This window comes from Eurosta solidaginis, chromosome 1, assembly GCF_040869045.1.
Source record: "Eurosta solidaginis isolate ZX-2024a chromosome 1, ASM4086904v1, whole genome shotgun sequence".
In the NCBI taxonomy this organism is placed as follows: Eukaryota; Metazoa; Arthropoda; class Insecta; order Diptera; family Tephritidae; genus Eurosta; species Eurosta solidaginis.
In genome coordinates, this window is record NC_090319.1 from 295,681,168 (window position 1) to 295,701,479 (window position 20,312).

Sequence of the window (20,312 nt, forward strand, 5' to 3'; positions counted from 1 at the left end):
TTCTGGAAATCGAAGAGCCTAGAAGTATGCAGCGTAAACTATAAAAGCGGTGCAGGCGAGTAAGAAGTAATTCAGTTTGATTTGAGTTGATCAGCAGTTACGACTAAGAAGATATCTAGCGAGCAATACCAGTATTATTTTGATTAGTGGAGTTTCATTTGAGCTATCAGTTTGGTTATTAAGCTATTCGTTGCACAGTTTGAGTGTTATTGTGAAGCATTTTAATAAAGGCCATTTTTCCATTATTCAATATTGGAGTTATTTATTCAACAGTTTAGCGATACGAACCTAGCAAAAGGGGCAAATAAGAGGATTTGAAGCAAATTCGTTACAATTGGTGTCAGAAGAGGAATTGTTGGATAAATTCTAGAGGACAACAAGGACATGGCAAAGTTCAGTGAATTGAGGATCCAGCAGCTGAAGAAGGAGTTGGAGAGCCGTGGATTGAATACAAGCGGCGTTAAACTTGAACTTCAGGCACGGCTACGAGAGGCAATGGAAGCAGAAGGAATTGATGTGGAAGAGTATGTCTTTCATCTTGATGGCGAGGAGACAACGAAAATTGAAGAGAAAAACGAAACATCGCAGACGGTTAGCAGCACAGACTTGAACATGATATTGGCTGCAATATCTGCACAAACATCGACAGTAGCATCAATGTCGTCGCAACTGGCATCTCAACTGGAAGCACAAGAGGCACGTATAACAGAAATGTCATCACAAATATCCACCAACATGTCATCACAACTGGAAGAACAGAAAACGTATATGTCATCGCAGATGGAATCCCAGGAGACACGTATCTCAGAAATGTCGTCGCAAATGTCATCTCAACTGGAAGAACAGAAGACATATATGGCATCGCAACTGGAAGAACAGAAGACATATATGATATCTCAGTTGGCTCAGCAGTTGAAAGCGCAAGAGGATCGCATATCATCGCAGTTGGAGGGTTTTAGTGAACGACAAGATAAAATGGAAGCTGAGATGGATGCTTTGAAAGATCGGATTCAGCAGTTACAATTAAATCGTCCAGCAGTTTCAGCGAGTAATCCAAAGGTAAAAACACCATCCTTTGACGGTTCTGTTCCTTTCCAGGTCTTTAAGCTACAGTGTGAGAAGACCGCAGCAGTGAACAACTGGAATGTGGAAGATAAAGTTGCCGCACTCTTCGTAGCATTGAAAGGACCAGCTGCCGAAATCTTACAGACTATTCCAGAGTACGAACGGAACAGTTATGACGCATTGATGGCTGCTGTAGAACGGCGATACGGAAGCGAACACAGGAAACAGATATTTCAAATAGAATTGCAAAACCGCTACCAAAAAGCTAACGAGATTTTGCAGGAGTTTGCTTCGGACATTGAAAGATTGGCTCATCTTGCAAATGCGGATGCACCCGTGGAATACACGGAAAGAGTGAAGATTCAGAGCTTTATAAATGGCATACGGGACGTCGAAACGAAGCGAGCCACATACGCGAACCCAAAGCAAACATTTTCTGAAACGGTATCCCATGCATTGACTCAGGAAACGGCGTCATAGCTCATAGCATACAAAGCTCATCGTGTGGAAGTAGAAAGGCCGGAGTGGGTAGATACAATTTTGGAAGCTCTGAAGGGATCACAACAGAAAAATGCCGGAGTTATGAAATGTTTCAAGTGCGGTAACCCAGGTCACATTGCACGTCATTGCAGTAGCAATTCCAATAGTTCCAACAATGTGGGTGGCCGTAAACGCAGAGCTGAAGGAGACGATCAAATCTCCAAATCCACTCAATCGTTAAACTAAAGCGAGTCAGCCGCAAGGGGCGACAGCTGGCTCCCTCAATTGAATGCCCCATAATCTCTATCTCGCAAATTGGAAGAAGGTCAAGCAATCTTACTGTCGGAGGATATGTGGATGGAAAAGAACGTTTACTAACTGTAGATACGGGTGCATCCCTTTCCATTATTCGATCAGATTTAGTCAACAAGAAGATAAGACCATTGCTTGGAGCAAGATTACGTACAGCCACGGGAGAGGACACTCAGGTAATTGGAGAAGTAGAATGTGAAGTAGTAATTGGGAACGTCACGGTACTTCACAATTTTATAGTGGCAGGTATTGTTGATGAAATCATAATTGGAGTGGACTTCTTAATCAACCAAGGCATCAAGATCGATATGCAAAGCAAGACGATGCGATATAAGAACATGGATGTGCCACTTAATTTCGGCTACGAGAGAGGCTACAGCAGTAAACGAGTGCTGGTGGAAGAGAGTCAGCAAATACCACCAAAATCAGAAGCAGTCATCTGGGCAAAGGTAGATGGAGATTGTGGGACAAACAAATTGTGGGTTGTCGAAGCAGCAAATAAATCAGCACTGAACATACTTGTAGGAAAAACCCTGGCTATGACAAAACAAGATGGACGTATTCCGGTAAGAGTACTCAATGAGTTCAAGTCACCATTCAATTTGACCAAAGGAGCTATTTTGGGAAGATGCCAAGAGGCCGAAGTAGTTATTAACTGTGAACAGCTCCAGGAATACGTTTCATCTAGTAATACTGATCTTTCAAATGATATCACGGCATGGACGCATGGGCTAGAGGAAGCCTATCAGAGTAAGGCAAAACAACTGCTCCTAAAGTACGCGAACATATTTGACCAGGATGATTCTAAAGCAGGCCGCACCAACGTTGTGAAACACCAAATTGACACTGGAGATGCGAGGCCGATCCGTCAAGCTCCACGTAGTGTTCCACTGGCGAAGCGGGAAGTTGTGAGTCAAATCATTCAAGAAATGAGCGACAGCGGCGTCATCGAACCATCAGCTAGTCCATGGAGCTCACCGGTAGTTCTTGTAAAAAAGAAGGATGGAAAAATGAGGTTTTGCGTGGACTACCGGAAGTTGAATGACGTAACGAAAAAGGATAGCTACCCATTGCCAAGAATTGACGACACTCTGGACTCGCTATCTGGTACGAAATGGTTTTCCACGCTGGACTTGAAAAGCGGCTACTGGCAAGTGGAGGTGAAGGAGGAAGATAAAGAGAAAACAGCCTTCAGTGTCGGTGATAGTCTTTGGGAATTTACAGTGATGCCTTTTGGACTTTGTAATGCACCAGCTACTTTTGAGAGACTCATGGACCAGGTACTGAAAGGACTACATTGGAAAACATGCTTGGTGTACCTGGACGACATCATCGTATTGGGCAAGAACTTTGATGAACATCTTAAGAACTTGGAGGAAGTTTTCCAGAGAATAGCTGGCGCTGGTCTGAAGTTAAGTCCCAAAAAGTGTGCGCTGTTTAAAAAGGAAGTCAATTATTTGGGTCACAAGGTAACGACAGAGGGCATCTGCACTGCGAACGAAAAAATAGAGGCTGTAAAGGATTGGCCAAGACCACAGAACCTACATGAATTGAGAATTTTTCTTGGGCTGTGCACATATTACCGCCGATTTGTACCAAATTTTTCCAGCGTAGCCCATAGCCTCCATGAGCTTACAAGAAAAAACAAAGCTTTTGAATGGAAGAAGGAGCAAGAAGTGGCTTTCCAAAAATTGAAGGAGCGTTTGTGCACTGCCCCAATGTTAGCATATCCGATTCCAGGAGCAACATTTATTCTGGATACAGATGCGAGTGGATATGCTATAGGAGGCGTTTTATCACAACTGGTCGATGGACAGGAGAAGGTAGTTGCATATTACAGCCGTTCGATTGGAAAACCAGAGAGGAACTACTGTGTTACGCGGAGAGAGCTGTTGGCATTGGTAGACTGCATTAAACATTTTCACAAATACCTCTACGGCCAGCGATTCCGTGTCAGGACAGATCACGGAGCGTTGAAATGGCTTCTGTAGTTCCGTAATCCGGAAGGACAATTGGCACGGTGGATCGAGCGACTACAAAGCTACGACTTTTCCATTGAGCATCGAAAAGGTAGTACCCATGGAAATGCTGATGCAATGTCACGAAGACCATGTAGTTTGGAATGCAAGCACTGTTCAAAAACCGAGGCTAAAGAAGACATTATAGATGTCCGGCTAATGAATATAACATGTACAGATGAATGGGACAAGGAACAGCTAAGAAAGTGCCAGCTAGAAGATGCAGATCTGTCACGTGTTATGCAAGGGCTCGAACGAAATGAAAGACCAAACAGAGAAGAGATGTCAGCAGAGAGTCCCATTGCGAAGTCATATTGGGCACAGTGGAACAGTTTAGAATTGATATCCGGTTGCCTTCATCGAGTATGGGAGAGTGAGGATGGTAAATACAAGAATAAACTGATAGTTGTTCCCAGAAAGAGGATTCCTGACGTGCTCAGCGAGCTGCATAATGGTCCAAGCGGAGGTCATCTTGGAATCACGAAGACGCTCGAGAAGATTAAACAGAGATTCTATTGGGTTGGTTGCCGTCAGTCGGTCACTGAGTGGATTGCGAACTGCGAGGTTTGCAGCAGAGCGAAAGGGCCCAGAACACGAAGTCATGGCCAGATGAAGCAATATAACTCAGGTGCGCCATTTGAAAGGATCGCCATGGATGTCGCAGGTCCATTTCCTACTAGTAACCGCGGAAACAAATACGTACTGGTGGTTATGGATTATTTCAGTAAATGGCCAGAGGTATACCCAATCCCAAACCAAGAAGCAGAAACAGTAGCAGAAGTGGTTAAAAACGAATGGGTTGCAAGGTATGGTGTACCAATGGAGTTACATTCTGACCAAGGCAGGAATTTCGAATCAGCTGTGTTCCAGGAAATGTGTAAGTCATTGGGCATTCGAAAAACACGGACAACTGCATTGCATCCTCAATCCGATGGTATGGTAGAACGATTCAATAGAACATTGGAGGAGCACTTAAGGAAAGTAGTAGACAAATACCATAAAGAATGGGATACCCGCATACCATTATTCTTGATGGCTTACCGATCAGCAGTGCATGAGACAACGGGCCAAACCCCTGCAAAAGTAATTTTTGGCAATGACCTTAGACTGCCAGCTGATTTGAAGTTTGGGATAGATGCCAATGCGGAGAGAAATGTCAGGAAATCCACTAGTGATTTGGAAGAAGAGCTAAGAGAAATACATGATCTGATAAGGCAACGAACAAAGATTATGAGTGACAAGATGAAAGCCAGATACGATAAAGCAATTAATTCAGAAGGTTTTCAGGAAGGAGATTTGGTGCTGTTATACAATCCACAACGTAAAAAAGGTTTGTCCCCGAAATTGCAGTGTAATTTGGAAGGCCCATACAAAGTTGTAAAACGGATCAACGATGTAGTGTACCGCATACAAACCATCGGTAAACCACGAACCAAAATGAAAGTGGTCCATTTGGAAAGACTGGCAACGTTTAGATCGAGAGATTTGTCTGATCGGGACGATCAGACTTAGGTGGAGGGCAGTGTCACGGATATTACCACCCCTAAGTTATCCCATCACTAAGGCGATGCTAAGGCCATGCCAAGCAGTATTTACGTTAATAATCAAATCAAGTATACACATATATAAGGCAGCCCAGAGAGATGTCACACACAGATGCATTTACTTATACGGCTATGTGCGCGCGAGAGACTGTAAACTACAAACATTCACATCAATAATTCAATCTTTATGTGTTTACATAAACGAATAAATAATTGCTTCTACACATATGTACGTATACGAGCAGCGGAGCGGCAATGCACAAACACATGCATATATCTTATCTCAGTGGTCACAAGAGAGGGCAATAATTTGTGCACGTAGTTGTGGCTGGCGATTTTGTAGCCGAAACAACTAGTAACTTCTGGAAATCGAAGAGCCTAGAAGTATGCAGCGTAAACTATAAAAGCGGTGCAGGCGAGTAAGAAGTAATTCAGTTTGATTTGAGTTGATCAGCAGTTACGACTAAGAAGATATCTAGCGAGCAATACCAGTATTATTTTGATTAGTGGAGTTTCATTTGAGCTATCAGTTTGGTTATTAAGCTATTCGTTGCACAGTTTGAGTGTTATTGTGAAGCATTTTAATAAAGGCCATTTTTCCATTATTCAATATTGGAGTTATTTATTCAACAGTTTAGCGATACGAACCTAACAAAAGGGGCAAATAAGAGGATTTGCAGCAAATTCGTTACAATATTGAAGGTTGTTTCACTTAAAAAAGTGTTTGGATTTTTTATTTCCATTTTGCGTAAACATTATGACCAACTTTGCCCCACAGGTGAAAGGATTGTGTTTTTTGGAAATTTTCGAAAAATAAAATTTTAATAGTCAATTGTAATTGCGAAAACGGTAAATGTAATTTCGAAAGCGTCATTTGTAATTGAGAATAATGAGTTGTAGATGAGAAAGCGTCATTTGGAAATGAGATTAGTTAATTCTAAATGTGAAAGCGTCACTTGTAAATGAGAAAGCGGCATTTGAAACTTCTAACGCGGCAATTGTAATTGAGAATAGTCAACTGTAAATGTGAAAGCTTAATTTGTAAATTAGAACAGTCACTTGTAAATGAGAAAGTGGCATTTGAAAATTCTAAAGCGTCAATTGTAATTGAGAATAGTCAATTGTAAATGTGAAAGCTTAGTTTGTAAATGAGAACAGTCACTTGTAAATGAGAAAGCGTCAGATGTAATTTCGAAAGCGTCAATTGTAATTGAGAATACGTAGTCTGCGTTTAAGGATGGATGTCAAGTTGACACCATATATACGGATGTTTCCAAGGCTTTTCACACAGTTTCGCACAAATTACTTTTGTGGAAACTTGAAAACATGGGCTTTCACTCAAGCTTTCTAACGTGGCTGAAGTCCTATTTGGAAAATAGAATCTCTTTTGTTGAAATCGAGAGAACTAAGTCTTATGAATTCTCAGCAACTTCGGGTGTACTACAAGGTAGCATCATTGGTCCTATTTTGTTCTTATTGTTTATTAATGATGTTGGCGCATACATAAACTATTCGAATTACTTACTTTATGATGACGACTTAAAACTCTTTCGGAGAATCTCCTGTACTTCTGATGCATTGCGTCTGCAAGAAGATCTGAATGCTTAAAATAATTGGGCCTTTCAAAATAATCTGCGACTCAATATTAGTAAATGCTGTCACATGAGTATACTAAGTCTATGAATGTGGTTTCGTTCGCGTACTCGATTTCAAATGTAACTCTTGCGTCAATTAATGAGTTTCGCGATCTTGGCGTAATTTTTTACTCATCTTTTACTTTTTGTAGTCATATAAACTTTCTCATACCAAAGGCTTATACTAACTTAGCTTTCTTGCGACGATATGCTAAGGATTTCAAACCCCCATATACCAGGAAAATCTTATACAATGCCTTAGTGCGTTTCAAGTTAGAGTATGCATCAGTCATCTGAAATCCCATATACTCTTCACACTCTTTAAGAATTGGAAGAATTCAGCGCAAGTTCATACGATTTGCTCTTCAACCTCTGCACTTTGTTAATCCCCTGCCACCCTACAATGCAAGATGCATGCTTATCAATGTCTTGCCACTTGAAGTTAGACGTTTTGTTCAAAACATAATATTTTTTTTTGAAATAATATCCACGTAATGTTTATTTTTGAAATAATATCCAAACTACTTGGGCAGTTGACTTTCAATGTCCCTAACAGAGCTTCCCGCTTTCACAGTACATTCCGCGTTGACGTGCTGCGTTCGAATTACTTTAGTTTCGCACCTCTTCTAAGAGGTCTTGTAGAATTTAGTCGCCTATCCAGAAGCCTTGACCTGGACTTTGCCATGCCAAGGTCTCTGTTCAAGGCACGAATTAAGTCGTATTACTTATCTCAGTAAATCTTACTTTAAAATTGTTAAAATAACACTAAGTTAACCTGTAATCTAGTCAGTAAGGTTGTTACCATTTGACTTAATAAAGATATGAAATGAAATGAAATGAAATTATAAATAAGAAAGTATCACTTATAAATAAGAAAGTATCACTTGAAAATGCGAAAGTTTTCTTATTTATAATTGACTGCGTATTCTCAATTACAAATGACGCTCTCGCATTTTTCTTTGTTGCTTTCTCATTTACAAGTTACTATTCTCGTTTCCATATGACACCTTCGCATTTACAATTGACTATTCTCATTTACATCTGACGCTTTCTAATTTTGAAATGACGCTTTCTCGTTTACAAGTGACTATTCGCATTTCCATGTGACGCTTTCGCATTTACAATAGACTAATCTCATTTCCAAATTACGCTTTCGCATTTACAATTCACTATTCTCATTTACAACAGACTATTTTCATTACAATTGACACCTTCGAAATTTCATTTATCGTTTTCTCATTTACAAGTTACTATTATCATATCACATTTATATCTGACGCCTTCTCATTTACAACTGGAAATGGTGTAGTACCGACCCGAGCTTTTGAATTCGAATAATCGATTAACCAATTAGCTAAAGGTATTTAGTAAAATAATCGATTATCACTAATCGACTAGTTGTTTGCTTGCAACTAATAACAGATTCGACTATTCGAATAGTCCTTTTGTCTATAATTTTAATTTTAGTAAAGACGTTTTCAAGTTATTGTAAGCCATTTGCAGATCACATACTTTGCACTTGGCTTTGTTGGCATCTCCGAAACTTGAAAAAAAACTACATACGCAGCTACGTTTTTTGAAACTCAATTTACAGCAAACAATTTTAATATAGAAAAGAAACTTGTTTATGACAAAAAAATTTGTGTTGAAATCGAATACCAGCTAATCGATTTTCATTCAATGCGATTTTCATTTCTATCGACTAGTCCAATAAGCTAGCCCAACCTTTCCAGTCCCATCAAAAAACGAGACCGTACTAAATTTCACAATATTTAAGGCTAATTTTATACGGGTTAATTAAGTTTATTACACGGGTTCTAAAAACAATGGGTTAGCTTAAATTTAAGCCCAATCAAAAAACGAAAACATACCCAACCCTCCATATTTTTTGATTGGGCTAACTTAAGAGACCTGGATTATTCGATTAGTTGACAAAAACAGTGTAATAAATATAATTAACCCGTATTAAATTAGCATTAAATGATGTGCAATTTAGTAGGGTCTCGTTTTTTGATTGGGCTGGAAAGGTTGGGCTAGCTTAAGGGACCTCGATTATTCGACTAGTCGATAACAAATTTGCATTGATTGAAAGACGATTAGCTGGCAAAAATGAATTAGTCTATTTAAAAACTTGATGGTGAAAAACCCCCAGAAAACAATGAAAAATACTGCAACTGAAAAACAATATCTAAAACGTTTTCCAAAAAATTGAGAATTGGAGAAAGTTTTACGAAAATTTTGAACCTTTTATTTTGAGTTGTTGTTTAAATTTTTTTGCGTACGCAGTTAAATATTAAAATCAATTTTAATCTAACAAAGTAGAAATTATAGTTCTCTCGAAATTCACATTGATTTTAGAGAATTTTTTCCGAAGGCTGTTGCAGATTTTTATCCATAAAAAAAATCACACTTTGTATGGAGAAAAATCTAAGACACCCTTCGGAAAAAAACGTCAAAAGTCGATGCGAATTTCGAAATGATGCGAACTCCAAATAAAATGTTCAAAATTTTTTCAAAAACTTGTTTGAGATTAATTTGAATATTGTTTTTTTTTTTTTCATGTAAACTTATTAGATTTTTTTTTTTAAATATCGAAAAACAAAGAATTCAATTAACGAAATCTGATAAAAATTATATTTCCAGACTTGAGGAACTAGCCACAAGCCAAACCAAATGTGTTGGCCAATATAAGTTTTTTTTTTCAAGCAATTCATAGGCGTGCGTGTGTGACACATTTCTACATACCAGATGTAAATATATAGTAAAACGATTTGCAAATGCGCTATAAGCAAGTTTAAGGAATGTTGGCTTTATTTATTATTGACAAGGTTGAATAACTGCGACAAAACGAGCCCTCCCACAACATACATACATATATTTAGTTGTATCCATTGCACTATTTTTCTAAAAAAGGTACACAAAGCAGCGCAAAAAGGGTTTTTGGAAAAAATTGCACAAAAAATGTAGAGCTTATAGCACTTTTGTTACCTCTCTGAAGTTGGCAAGACAACTTTTACGTGGGAACAAATTAACTATTGGGAAAATTGCCGTGAATTTGTCGTAATGTATCCGTGAAACAAAAAAAATTTTCCAAATTTGCCATATTTTAGAAAATACAGGGTGGCACGCCAACTTCAAGTGAAGTTGTCGGTGCACCATAAAATAAATATTTTTTTTTTTTTTCGAAATTATAAAATATGCCACTTATCTACGGCAAATTCGTGTTTAAGAATTATTTTCCTAACTGGCGTCTAAGGTGGTTTTCGAAAAGTGGCACGCCAACTTCACGTGAAGTTGGCGGTGCACCATAAACCAAAGTTAATTTTTTTTCTGAGGGTGGCACGCTGAGTTCACGTGAATTTGGCGTGCCAACCTATACTTTCTAAAATATGGCCGCGGAAAATGTTTTTGTTTCACGGATAAATTACCTCAAATTCACGGCAATTTTCCAATAGTTAGCTTTTTCCCGCGTAAAAGTTCTCCTGCCAACTTCAGAGAGGTACTTTTGTTTTTGTTTTGCCCTGAAAAATAGTCACAGATACAAAGTCACACTTTGAATATTCATCTTGTTCTTGTTGTATTAACGGTAAAGACACTCCCTGAAGGTTTTGGGGAGTATTATCGATGTTGGTGGTCCTTTGCCGGATATATATCCGGTACGTTCCGGTAATAAAGCACCATTAAGTTACTAGCCCGACCATCTCGGAGACGAATAATATGACCACATTAAACGTTCTATGCCATTCATTCATATTTGTAACAGGAATCCCTCCCCTCGCGTAGGTGATGTTGACAATCGGGTTGAGGAAGCTTTGAAGCGCTATAAAGCATTGTACTGCGCTATTCAACCTCTTCAATCCCTATTATTTCATAGCACTCCCATATGCCCTCACATATAAATTCGATTCACATGAATATGCCTTAATTACATATGAAAGTGCAAAAAAAAACACTTCCATATGAAGCCTAGGCACTTCGGTATGATATTCAAATTTACAAAAAATTTTCAAAAATATTGTAGAACTGATAAAAATTTTAATTCAAAATTTATTCATTATGGGGACCATGAAAATTAATATTCAGGTGTTCTCATCCCGTTGACGTTTCCGCTTATTCTGACAAGTTTGGCATGCATAATTTAGAGGGTTGTCTATGATACATTTCGAATTCTATTACGATCGGAGTAGATTTTGCTATACGTTTAGAAATATAATAGCTATGTAAGCCGACACCAGAATTTTTTAGACATAAACATAATTACAGACAAAATTTTGCAGAAAACTTGATTTTTTGAGGAAATTTGTATGAAATATTTAGCACTAAAAAGTTAGTACTTTTGTAGTACAAGTAAATACTGGCAAATAGAGCTGCCGAAAAAGTGAGGTTATGTTGTTGACATCAACTTTATTATTTCATCATGATGGGGACCATCAAAGTTCTTTAAATATTTAAAATAATTTTTTTTTTTTTTTAATTTAAAAAAGCTTCAGTGTACATATAATTTTGTATATGTATTATGATTTGCACTTCAATATAAAAAATTTTGAATAGCCCTGTTTATGAGTAAGAAAATAAAATAATAATACACTTACCTTGGTATGCAATTTGGCGGTGTGCGATCCACTTCCCAAGCGGCAAATAATTTCATTGGCACTGGTTTTTGACCATTTTGACAGGCAACATTGCCGGCACCGGTTTGCATGAGGCGGCTGCTTTCTGCGAAAACACCACTATTAATGCCACCACCACCGCTACCGCTAGCACCAGTACCAACGCCACCACCGCCCATATTGGCGCTAAATTTATCCAACTTGGACGATTTATCTACCATTTTCATTGGTAGGCCGTTAGATTGATATGTGGCTCAGCGGAACGACAAGTAGGAAGCAAGTAAATTGTTTTGTAGGCGAGTTGCAAACTGCAACAGCCTCGTGGCGCCGCGTGACAACTTTATTTTTACTCAATATTTAGCTGCGTATTTAGAATATAAATTTAGTTGTCTGATTATTTATGGTACGGTTTAATGGTGTTGTTGATTATGTTCTTTTATTTGTAAACGTTTTATTTAGGTAAGAAGATTTATTTTTTATTTTTTTTTTTATTTACTACATTCGGTTTTTTAATTTCACTTTACAACAACCGGCTGGAGATTGGACCAAACCAAACTTCTTGAAGAAATGGATCCATAAGTAAAAAAAAGTTCAAAATTGGGCATATTCTTATTTACTTTTTTGGCTTCATCGGTTTTGCGAATTTGAGTGTTTTGCTAGCGAAATATAACGCACCAAATCTATACATTTGCTCTTATTTAATTTTTTTCTAAACTTTTATTCTGTAAAAGAAATACTTGGCGCGATTTACCTCCGATGAGTTCCAAGACCAACTTCTCTTCTAATTTGTGTTTTTGTTGTTGTAGCAGTGCTTCGCCCCATCCAATAGGTTCGACCGATCACAAATTGTCATCAATATCCTCTAACGGGAGTCCAAGGAAACTTGCTGTTTCAACAGGGGTGGACCACAATGAGAGGGGTGTTAGAGGCGTTGGTTCCACATTACAATGGTTGGTGTTATGTGGGGACACATTGCAAGCGGGGCATACATTTCGTATATCGGGGTTGATTCTGGATAGGTAAGAGTTTAGTCTGTTACAGTATCCAAATCGAAGATGAGCTAGACTGACTTGCGTTTCCCTGGGGAGTATGCGTTCCTCTTCCGCTAGTTTTGGGTACTGGATTCACCGGGTAATTCCTGGCATAAAGGTCCGACGCCTGTTTTTGGAGTTCGCTGAGGACCTGCTTGTGTTTTTTGGCTTCATACGGCTGAGTTCTCATATACCGTATTTCGTCATAATGCTTACGGAGATGACTCCTTAAGCCCCTATGCGGTGTTGGCTCATCAATCAGATGTCTGTTGGGATGCCCAGGTTTCTGGGTATTCAACAGGAACTGTTTGGTTAGCATCTCATTTCTCTCCCTGATGGGGAGTACTCTCGCCTAATTATGTAGGTGGTGTTCTGGGGACATAAGAAGACAGCCGTGGCGGTTCTGAGAGAAGTATTTTGGCAGGCCGGAGCTACTTCCAGTGAGTAGTTTTCTAATTTGTGTCGTTATGCTTTTAAATTTTCCTTACCAATTTACGGGAAGGTACCTACATGGTTTATGCCGACTCCGAACGACATCTGCAACTGAATTTTCACTAAGAAGTTGTTCATGGCAGAATTAGAAAAACTTGTTTCTAATTGAACCAACTTCTTTTTAAATTGTAAGTTACTTTTCCCGAGAGTTGCACTCAGGACTCTCGGTGTGGTAGGCGGAAAACGCTAACACCACACTACGGCGGCCGCCAGACTTATCCTTCCCATATTCTTGTGTCGCGTTCGTTACCAAAAACCAACATACGTTTTTCGAAGAAACAAACATAGACTTGAAATTAATTGGGGTCGCCAGAGCCTCGGCTATTAAGTAACAGGATTCGCCACGGGTATAAAGCTATATTTTGCCCTAGCAACACCTTGAAGGCGGCCACCGTGGTGTGTTGGTAGCGTGCTCCGCCTACCACACCGTATACCCTGGGTTCAAACCCCGGACAAAGCAACATCAAAATTTTAGAAATAAGGTTTTTCAATTAGAAGAAAATTTTTCTAAGCGGGGTCGCCCCTCGGCAGTGTTTGGCAAGCGCTCCGGGTGTATTTCTGCCATGAAAAGCTCTCAGTGGAAACTCATCTGCCTTGCAGATGCCGTTCGGAGTCGGCGTAAAACATGTAGGTCCCGTCCGGCCGATTCGTAGGGAAAATCAATAGGAGCACGACGCAAATTGGAAGAGAAGCTCGGCCTTAGATCTCTTCGGAGGTTATCGCGCCTTACATTTATTTATTTAACACCTTGAATGTGTAACGCTACACAACCCCTTGAATCATTTTTGTATTTTAGTAATTTGTTACGACAGGCATACCTGCCGCGGGTATATTCTAAGCCCCCCCCCCCCCCCGACCCACTGGGGAAGCCTTCCTTATTTGTTTAATATTTGTCTCTATCCACTTCAATTCTCCTGTGATATTTCCATCAGCTGGAATGTTACCGTCTTCAGCAGCCTACAACAATAGTGTGATATGTATCAGCGATTCGCCATCAAAATAAAAAAATTAATGTAAGGCGCACTAACCTCCGAAGAGATTTTAGGCCGAGAGCTTCTCTTTCCTATTTGCGTCGTGCTCCTTTTAATTTTTCCTACAAATTGGTGGGACGGGACCTTCTTGTTTTATGCCGACTGTGAACGGCATCTGCAAGACAGATGAGTTTCCACTGAGAGCTTTTCATTGCAGAAATACACTCCAAGTGCTTGCCAAACACTGCCTTGTTTCTAAAATTTCGATGATGCTTTGACCGCGGCGTGAACCCAGGATAATCGGTGTGGTAGGCAGAGCACTCTACCATCACACCACAGCGGTCGCCGTGAACATACAACTCAACTTATCTATTCACCTAAGGGCGTGCCCGCCTATGCAAGCACAGTGAAACAGTTTTCTATTAGAAATAAATAGGTATTTGATATTGAAAAAGTCTATATTATGGTGCTCGCTTATTTCTTGCTATAATTCAATGAAAGACAGAACATATTTGACGATGGGACGTTAATTTTTATATAGGTAAGAGGGGATATTTTTTTTTTTTTTTTTGCAACTTTTGGATGTTTATGTGCAGCACATCTGGTTATTATAGCCAATGCTGCAGAAGATTATACACAATTGCTTTTCTATGCATTATTTTCAATAAGCACACCCGGTTCTTAATTATACATAAATACAGATTGCAAATATATATAATCCTGCCTTCATCTGTGCTGATGCGCATACACACTTTTGTTATACAACACACATTGTTTCTATACTTCTTCTGCAGCCACTGGTGCTGCATAAGAGATTTGTACCAGATCAGATTATTGTTGATTTGGTTATTTTTCTTGTTTATTTATTATTTTTTGGATGATATCTCCCACAGATACTGATACAGCCACACAAACATTGCTAGCCCTTTTATGGCTTGCATTTAAAGATACACAAAGGATTTTCTTGTACACACTCAATTTATGGCTTCTCTGATAAACTTATTACATTTTGGTCTTAACGGGATTTGATATTGAACATTTTGTCACTATATCACGTTGCGCATTATCATCCGCAAATACTTCCGTTGTGCTCCAAAGTTGATTTTAAACTTGCATTAAAATCTCCACTGCAGATACATAAACGTTGGCTAACTGGGGTTGCCAGAAAGACATTCAAACAGCAACACATATTTTACATCTCCGAAGTTTTGTTGCATTATTTAATTAAAATACAGTTAAATTGTGTACAATTTGTGTTTTTAATATTTAAATATCCTTTATAATTATAAAACATGTATAGAAAACCAATAAAGGAAACAATTTGCATGCAAATACGATAGCACTGTTGCAGAATGTGGTGAGTTTTGTTGGGGCCGTGGAGCCAACGCATCCGTTGAATTACAATTGCTTTTTTGTGCAGCGCTCCCTTTTGTTGGTGGAGCAGCAATGTGTATTTTGGTGTGTTATCAACGGAGCGCCGTCTCACTCACAAGATGCCAATAATTTCATTGTATAAAATGCACCTCAAATTCACATTTGCGCGACGACTTTTGATTTTGCACGTGAGTTTTCTCTTCAAATTTAAATGCTTTGTAATTTACATATTTAAATCACAACTCAGTTTACTCTTTATACCACACTCACTCATGTTTAAAATTTGCATCAAAATATGAAGATAGGAACACAATATTCTGTCACGAAAAACTAGAAAAAACGGCGTATTAATTGTTGTGTTTGTTTAATTGTCGCTTGTTTGGCTGTTGAATTCCGTCTTCAAAAATTCACCTCGCCAGATGTCATTAAAATCATAGTGCTGCCAAATTTCGAAAACAGAGTTGTACTTTGAAATTTAAGATTATACCTTAAAGGGCTAATTAAACTTCCTTAACCCTATCGCCATAGTCGTAACCATAACCATTTCCATAACCATCTCCAATGTGATCGATTAATGGTGCCTTAACCTAGAATTCGTGATGAAATTTTCACTGATGAAGAAAACGAAAAAATTACAAACATATTCCACAAAAAATAAGTCTCTTAGTCATAAAGAATCCAAAACAATGAATAAAATCGACAAAAAGTTATTAAATTGACCAACTCATATATTTTTAGGTTATGGATCTGGCGAGAAACCAAAAACCAATTGGTTGGCTATGGTATCGTTATGGTGTTAGCCATGATTTCCATAAGGTAGGTTGGTTCAACTCTTTTCATGTAAATGCAACAACAACGATTTGAGCCAGATAAATCCAGATAGAATTCTGGCTCAATTTGTGAGCCAGATAATTTGTTATTTACTTTTCTTTAGTTTGGCAACGCTGCCTTTAATAAACCTACTTTTTCAAAAAGTCGCTACTTAGCCTTTCGCCGCATGAGTTACATGAAAAACAGCGGCGACATCTGCCTATCACATTTCACGTGTGCGAAAATATCACGACATCTCAAGTCTCTCCATGATCCAGAGCATTCCCGTGAGAATTGAGCGTGAGCCGGAGCTGTAAAACTCACGGGATGACGGCAGATGTAACAACAACGATTTGAGCCAGATGCATGTTTCAATTATACAGGTTGGCTCATCTCATCAGCTGATTTTATTTATGTCATTGTATGGTCGAAGGGATTGTCAAAAGGAGATGGCAAACTCACATACAAAAACTGCTAAGTTTTATGTTTCCATTCCATACCATTCGCACCAACACCAATACACAGATTTTGACAATTTGAACAGACATATTTTGTTGCTTTACAGATGAGCCAACCATGTATAGTTGAACCATGGTCAGATGTTTCAATTTGTGAGCCAGATAATTTGTTAATTACAGCCATCATTCGGTGGCAAAATCCTCAGCCAGATAAATAATTTTGCATGTAAATGCAACAACAACGATTTGAGCCAGATAAATCCAGATAGTTGTCTGGGGGTCAATTCCGTAACTGTGAAAAACTAAAAATGTACACTCATTGAAAACTCATTTGCACACACAATTTACATTTTAAATGTTCATGCGATTCTGTAAATTATTGTGTACATTGTTTTATTGAGTGAGCGCTGAATGTGTTTGAGTTTTGAATGTCAGAATAGTGTACACAGGCTGCCAAGAAAACTCACGAAGTTTTTATCAGTGAGTTTTTTTGTTCACAGTTTTGCTTTACAAAATCAGAATTTCAAAGTTTACACAATTTCTTGTGTGCACTTTAAAACTCACAGTTAGCGAATAGGGCCCCTGGTTCAATTTGTGATACAGATAATTTGTTAATTACTTTTTTTTAGTTTGGCAACGCTGCCTTTAATAAACCTACTTTTTCAAAAATAGATGTCGCTGCTTAGCCTTTCGCCGTATGAGTTATATGAAAAACAGCGGCGGCATCTGCCTATCACATTTCACGTGTGCGAAAATTTCACGACATCTGCTTCTCAAGTATCTTAATGATCCAGAGCATTCCCGTGAGAATTGAGCGTGAGCCGGAGCTGTAAAACTCACTGGAAGACGGCATACTTATCTTTAGTTTGGCAATGCTGCCTTTAATAAACCTTCTTTTTCAAAAATAGATGTCGCTGCTTAGCCTTTCGCCGTATAAGTGAAATGTAAAATAGCGGCGACATCTGCCTATCACATTTAACGTGTGCAAAAATTACACGAACTCCCCTTCTGAAGTCTCTCAATGATCCAGCGCATTGCCGTGAGAATTGAGCGTGATACGGAGCTATAAAACTCACTAGATGATGGGTCTATTTACTTCCGCTCATTTACCTTGCTTCACAAATTTGGTGGGTTTTAAAGCTGGGCAGAAACTTGTGTATTAGTCTACAACAGGGGCCGACTACTATTACAAACCTAAAAATGTTTAGAGAGGTGCCAGTGTCAGTATCAGTAATCCAAAACTTGCTTTTGCGAGTTGGATCCATTGAATGTTTTTGCGATCTATCGGTCCATCTCGGATGGGACAAACACCGGTTTGTACATCAAAATTATTTGCGCGAAGAGCCCCTTTAATAAAAATTGCAACCACCCACCACATGTAAATTTTCATCTCTTTTCCAAAAATCTTTTGTTATAAGTAAAATATTTAGTTTCGACTTTCGGTTTATTGACGCAGAGGACAAACCATGTCTTAGCAATCGAATTTTACCAGAAGCTGATATATATATCGTTAAAGGTTATGTTTACTTATGACGCTGTCAAAGAGGCAAAGTGAACCAACACGGCAAAACGGTCTATGCATTTCCAGCATAACGCCGAAAAGCACTGACTTCCGCAACATGAGCGCGGCTCAACACGCATATCAGAAAGACAGATTAGTTGAGAACGCAGTGATAAGCATCATCGAGAAATCTCTGAGCAGTAAGAGTACAGTCTAGTGGGCGCCTTTGACCCTTTGGGTGCCTGAAATTACCTTAAAACGGAGGCAATCTGCAAGCCACTTGTACGATATGGAACCCAAGGCTCTATAGTGTACTGGATGATTGATCCTATGGTCAAGAATAAGAACATTAAGGCAATTTTGAGCCCATAAAATCCGGGGCATACTCTGTTCACTAGAAAAATAAAAGTTCCCTCATTCAACTTTCTAAAACTGAACGGCATAACGACGAACTTCTTTACTGTAGCCAAATATCGCGCCATATCTCACGACGCCGTATTAAAAAGAATGTTAATGAGAGATTAACGAAAGATCTGGAGGCGGAAGTTATCGAGAGGAACTAGAAACCGTCCATCCATTGTATCTACAAAACAGTAATTCGACCGATACTGACAAATGGCAATCTAGTTTAGTGCAAGTAGCTAAATCAAATAAAGATTGGGAAGATGCAAAAGCTACTATGCCTACGAATATTAGGTGCAGTGAGCAACGTATCTCACGAAAGGTTAAACGCCATCGCTAATATGTGTTAGTAAAGGGTTCGCACTGGATTATCTCCCGAGGAAAATTTTTGCATACGCATTTGGGATGAGGAGGAAGCGGAGTCAATTCACAATTTCTTTGCCGATGTCCAGGACTGATGACAAGAGGACTCAGATGTGTGGGTGCACGTATTTTCCAAAGTCTGGTAAAGGCGCACGTTCATATGAAACTAAGTTGAAGACTATATAGGAAGTACCGGTTTGGACGAAATTGCCTCCACCCGGCATTCACAATATACAAAAATGTCTCCGAGTAGAATTGTGGGAGGCTCCCGGTACTAGCATGTCCACCAGAAGGAGTAAACATACACCCTTTACACTGATAATTTCACGTTTTTATACTCAGCGTGCTTTGCACACAGAGTATATTTACTTTGATTGGATAACGGTTGGTTGTACAGGTATAAAGGAATCGAGATAGACTTCCATTTATCAAAATTATCAGTATCGAAAAAAAATTTGATTGAGCCATGTCCGTCGTCCGTTAACGCGATAACTTGAGTAAATATTTAGATATCTTTACCAAATTTGGTACACGAGCTTATCTAGACCCAGAATAGATTGGTATTGAAAATGGGCGAAATCGGATGATAACCCGAATGAAAGATGATGCTCCGGCCAAGAAAGTGTTTCTATCGGAACCCGCCTATGGAAGCAGAGGAAGAGGGCGGCCCCACTCCGTTGGAAGGACCAGGTGGAAAACGATTTAAACTCCCTTGGTGTGACCAATTGGCGCCGGTTGGCGGAGCGAAGGAGCGACTGGTGCGCCTTGTTGGACGGCCATAACCGTTTAGACGGTTAAGCGCCAATTAAGTACGTAAGTAGTAACATTTTGGAAAATACAAAAAACCTGATTATTTATTAAATAATACACCTAGAATGTTGAAATTTGACATGTGGACTGATATTGAAACTCTTGATAAAAATTTGAAAAAATTTTTAAATGGGCGAGGCACCGCCCACTTGTGATAAAATCAATTTTACAAATATTATTAATCATAACTCAAAAATCGTTGGACCTATCGTAACAAAATTCGGCAGAGAGGTTACCTTTACTATAATGAATACTTTGAAGAAAACTTAACAAAATCGGTTAAGGACCACGCCCACTTTCATATAAAAGATTTTTAAAAGGGTCGTGGACGAATAAAATAAGCTATATCTTTGCAAAAAAAAAGCTTTATATCAATGGTATTTCATTTTACAAGTGGATTTATAACAATACATAGGAAAAACTTCAAATTTTAAAAA

The 20,312-nt window shown here is 38.8% G+C and overlaps 1 protein-coding gene across 13 annotated transcripts in view; it reads right to left on the minus strand.

Annotated features, from left to right (window-relative positions):
- Positions 1–15,928, minus strand: part of KrT95D (phosphofurin acidic cluster sorting protein KrT95D) — a 298,169-nt gene extending 282,241 nt beyond the window's left edge. For 2 of the 13 annotated variants that reach the window (XM_067761116.1, XM_067761117.1), the window contains exon 1: positions 11,646–12,319. In XM_067761116.1, the coding sequence (XP_067617217.1) occupies positions 11,646–11,890 (245 nt within the window). In that variant the 5' untranslated portion in view covers positions 11,891–12,319. The other 11 variants (XM_067761111.1, XM_067761110.1, XM_067761115.1 and 8 more) reach the window with 11 other exon arrangements.
- Positions 15,929–20,312: the final 4,384 nt, after the last annotated feature.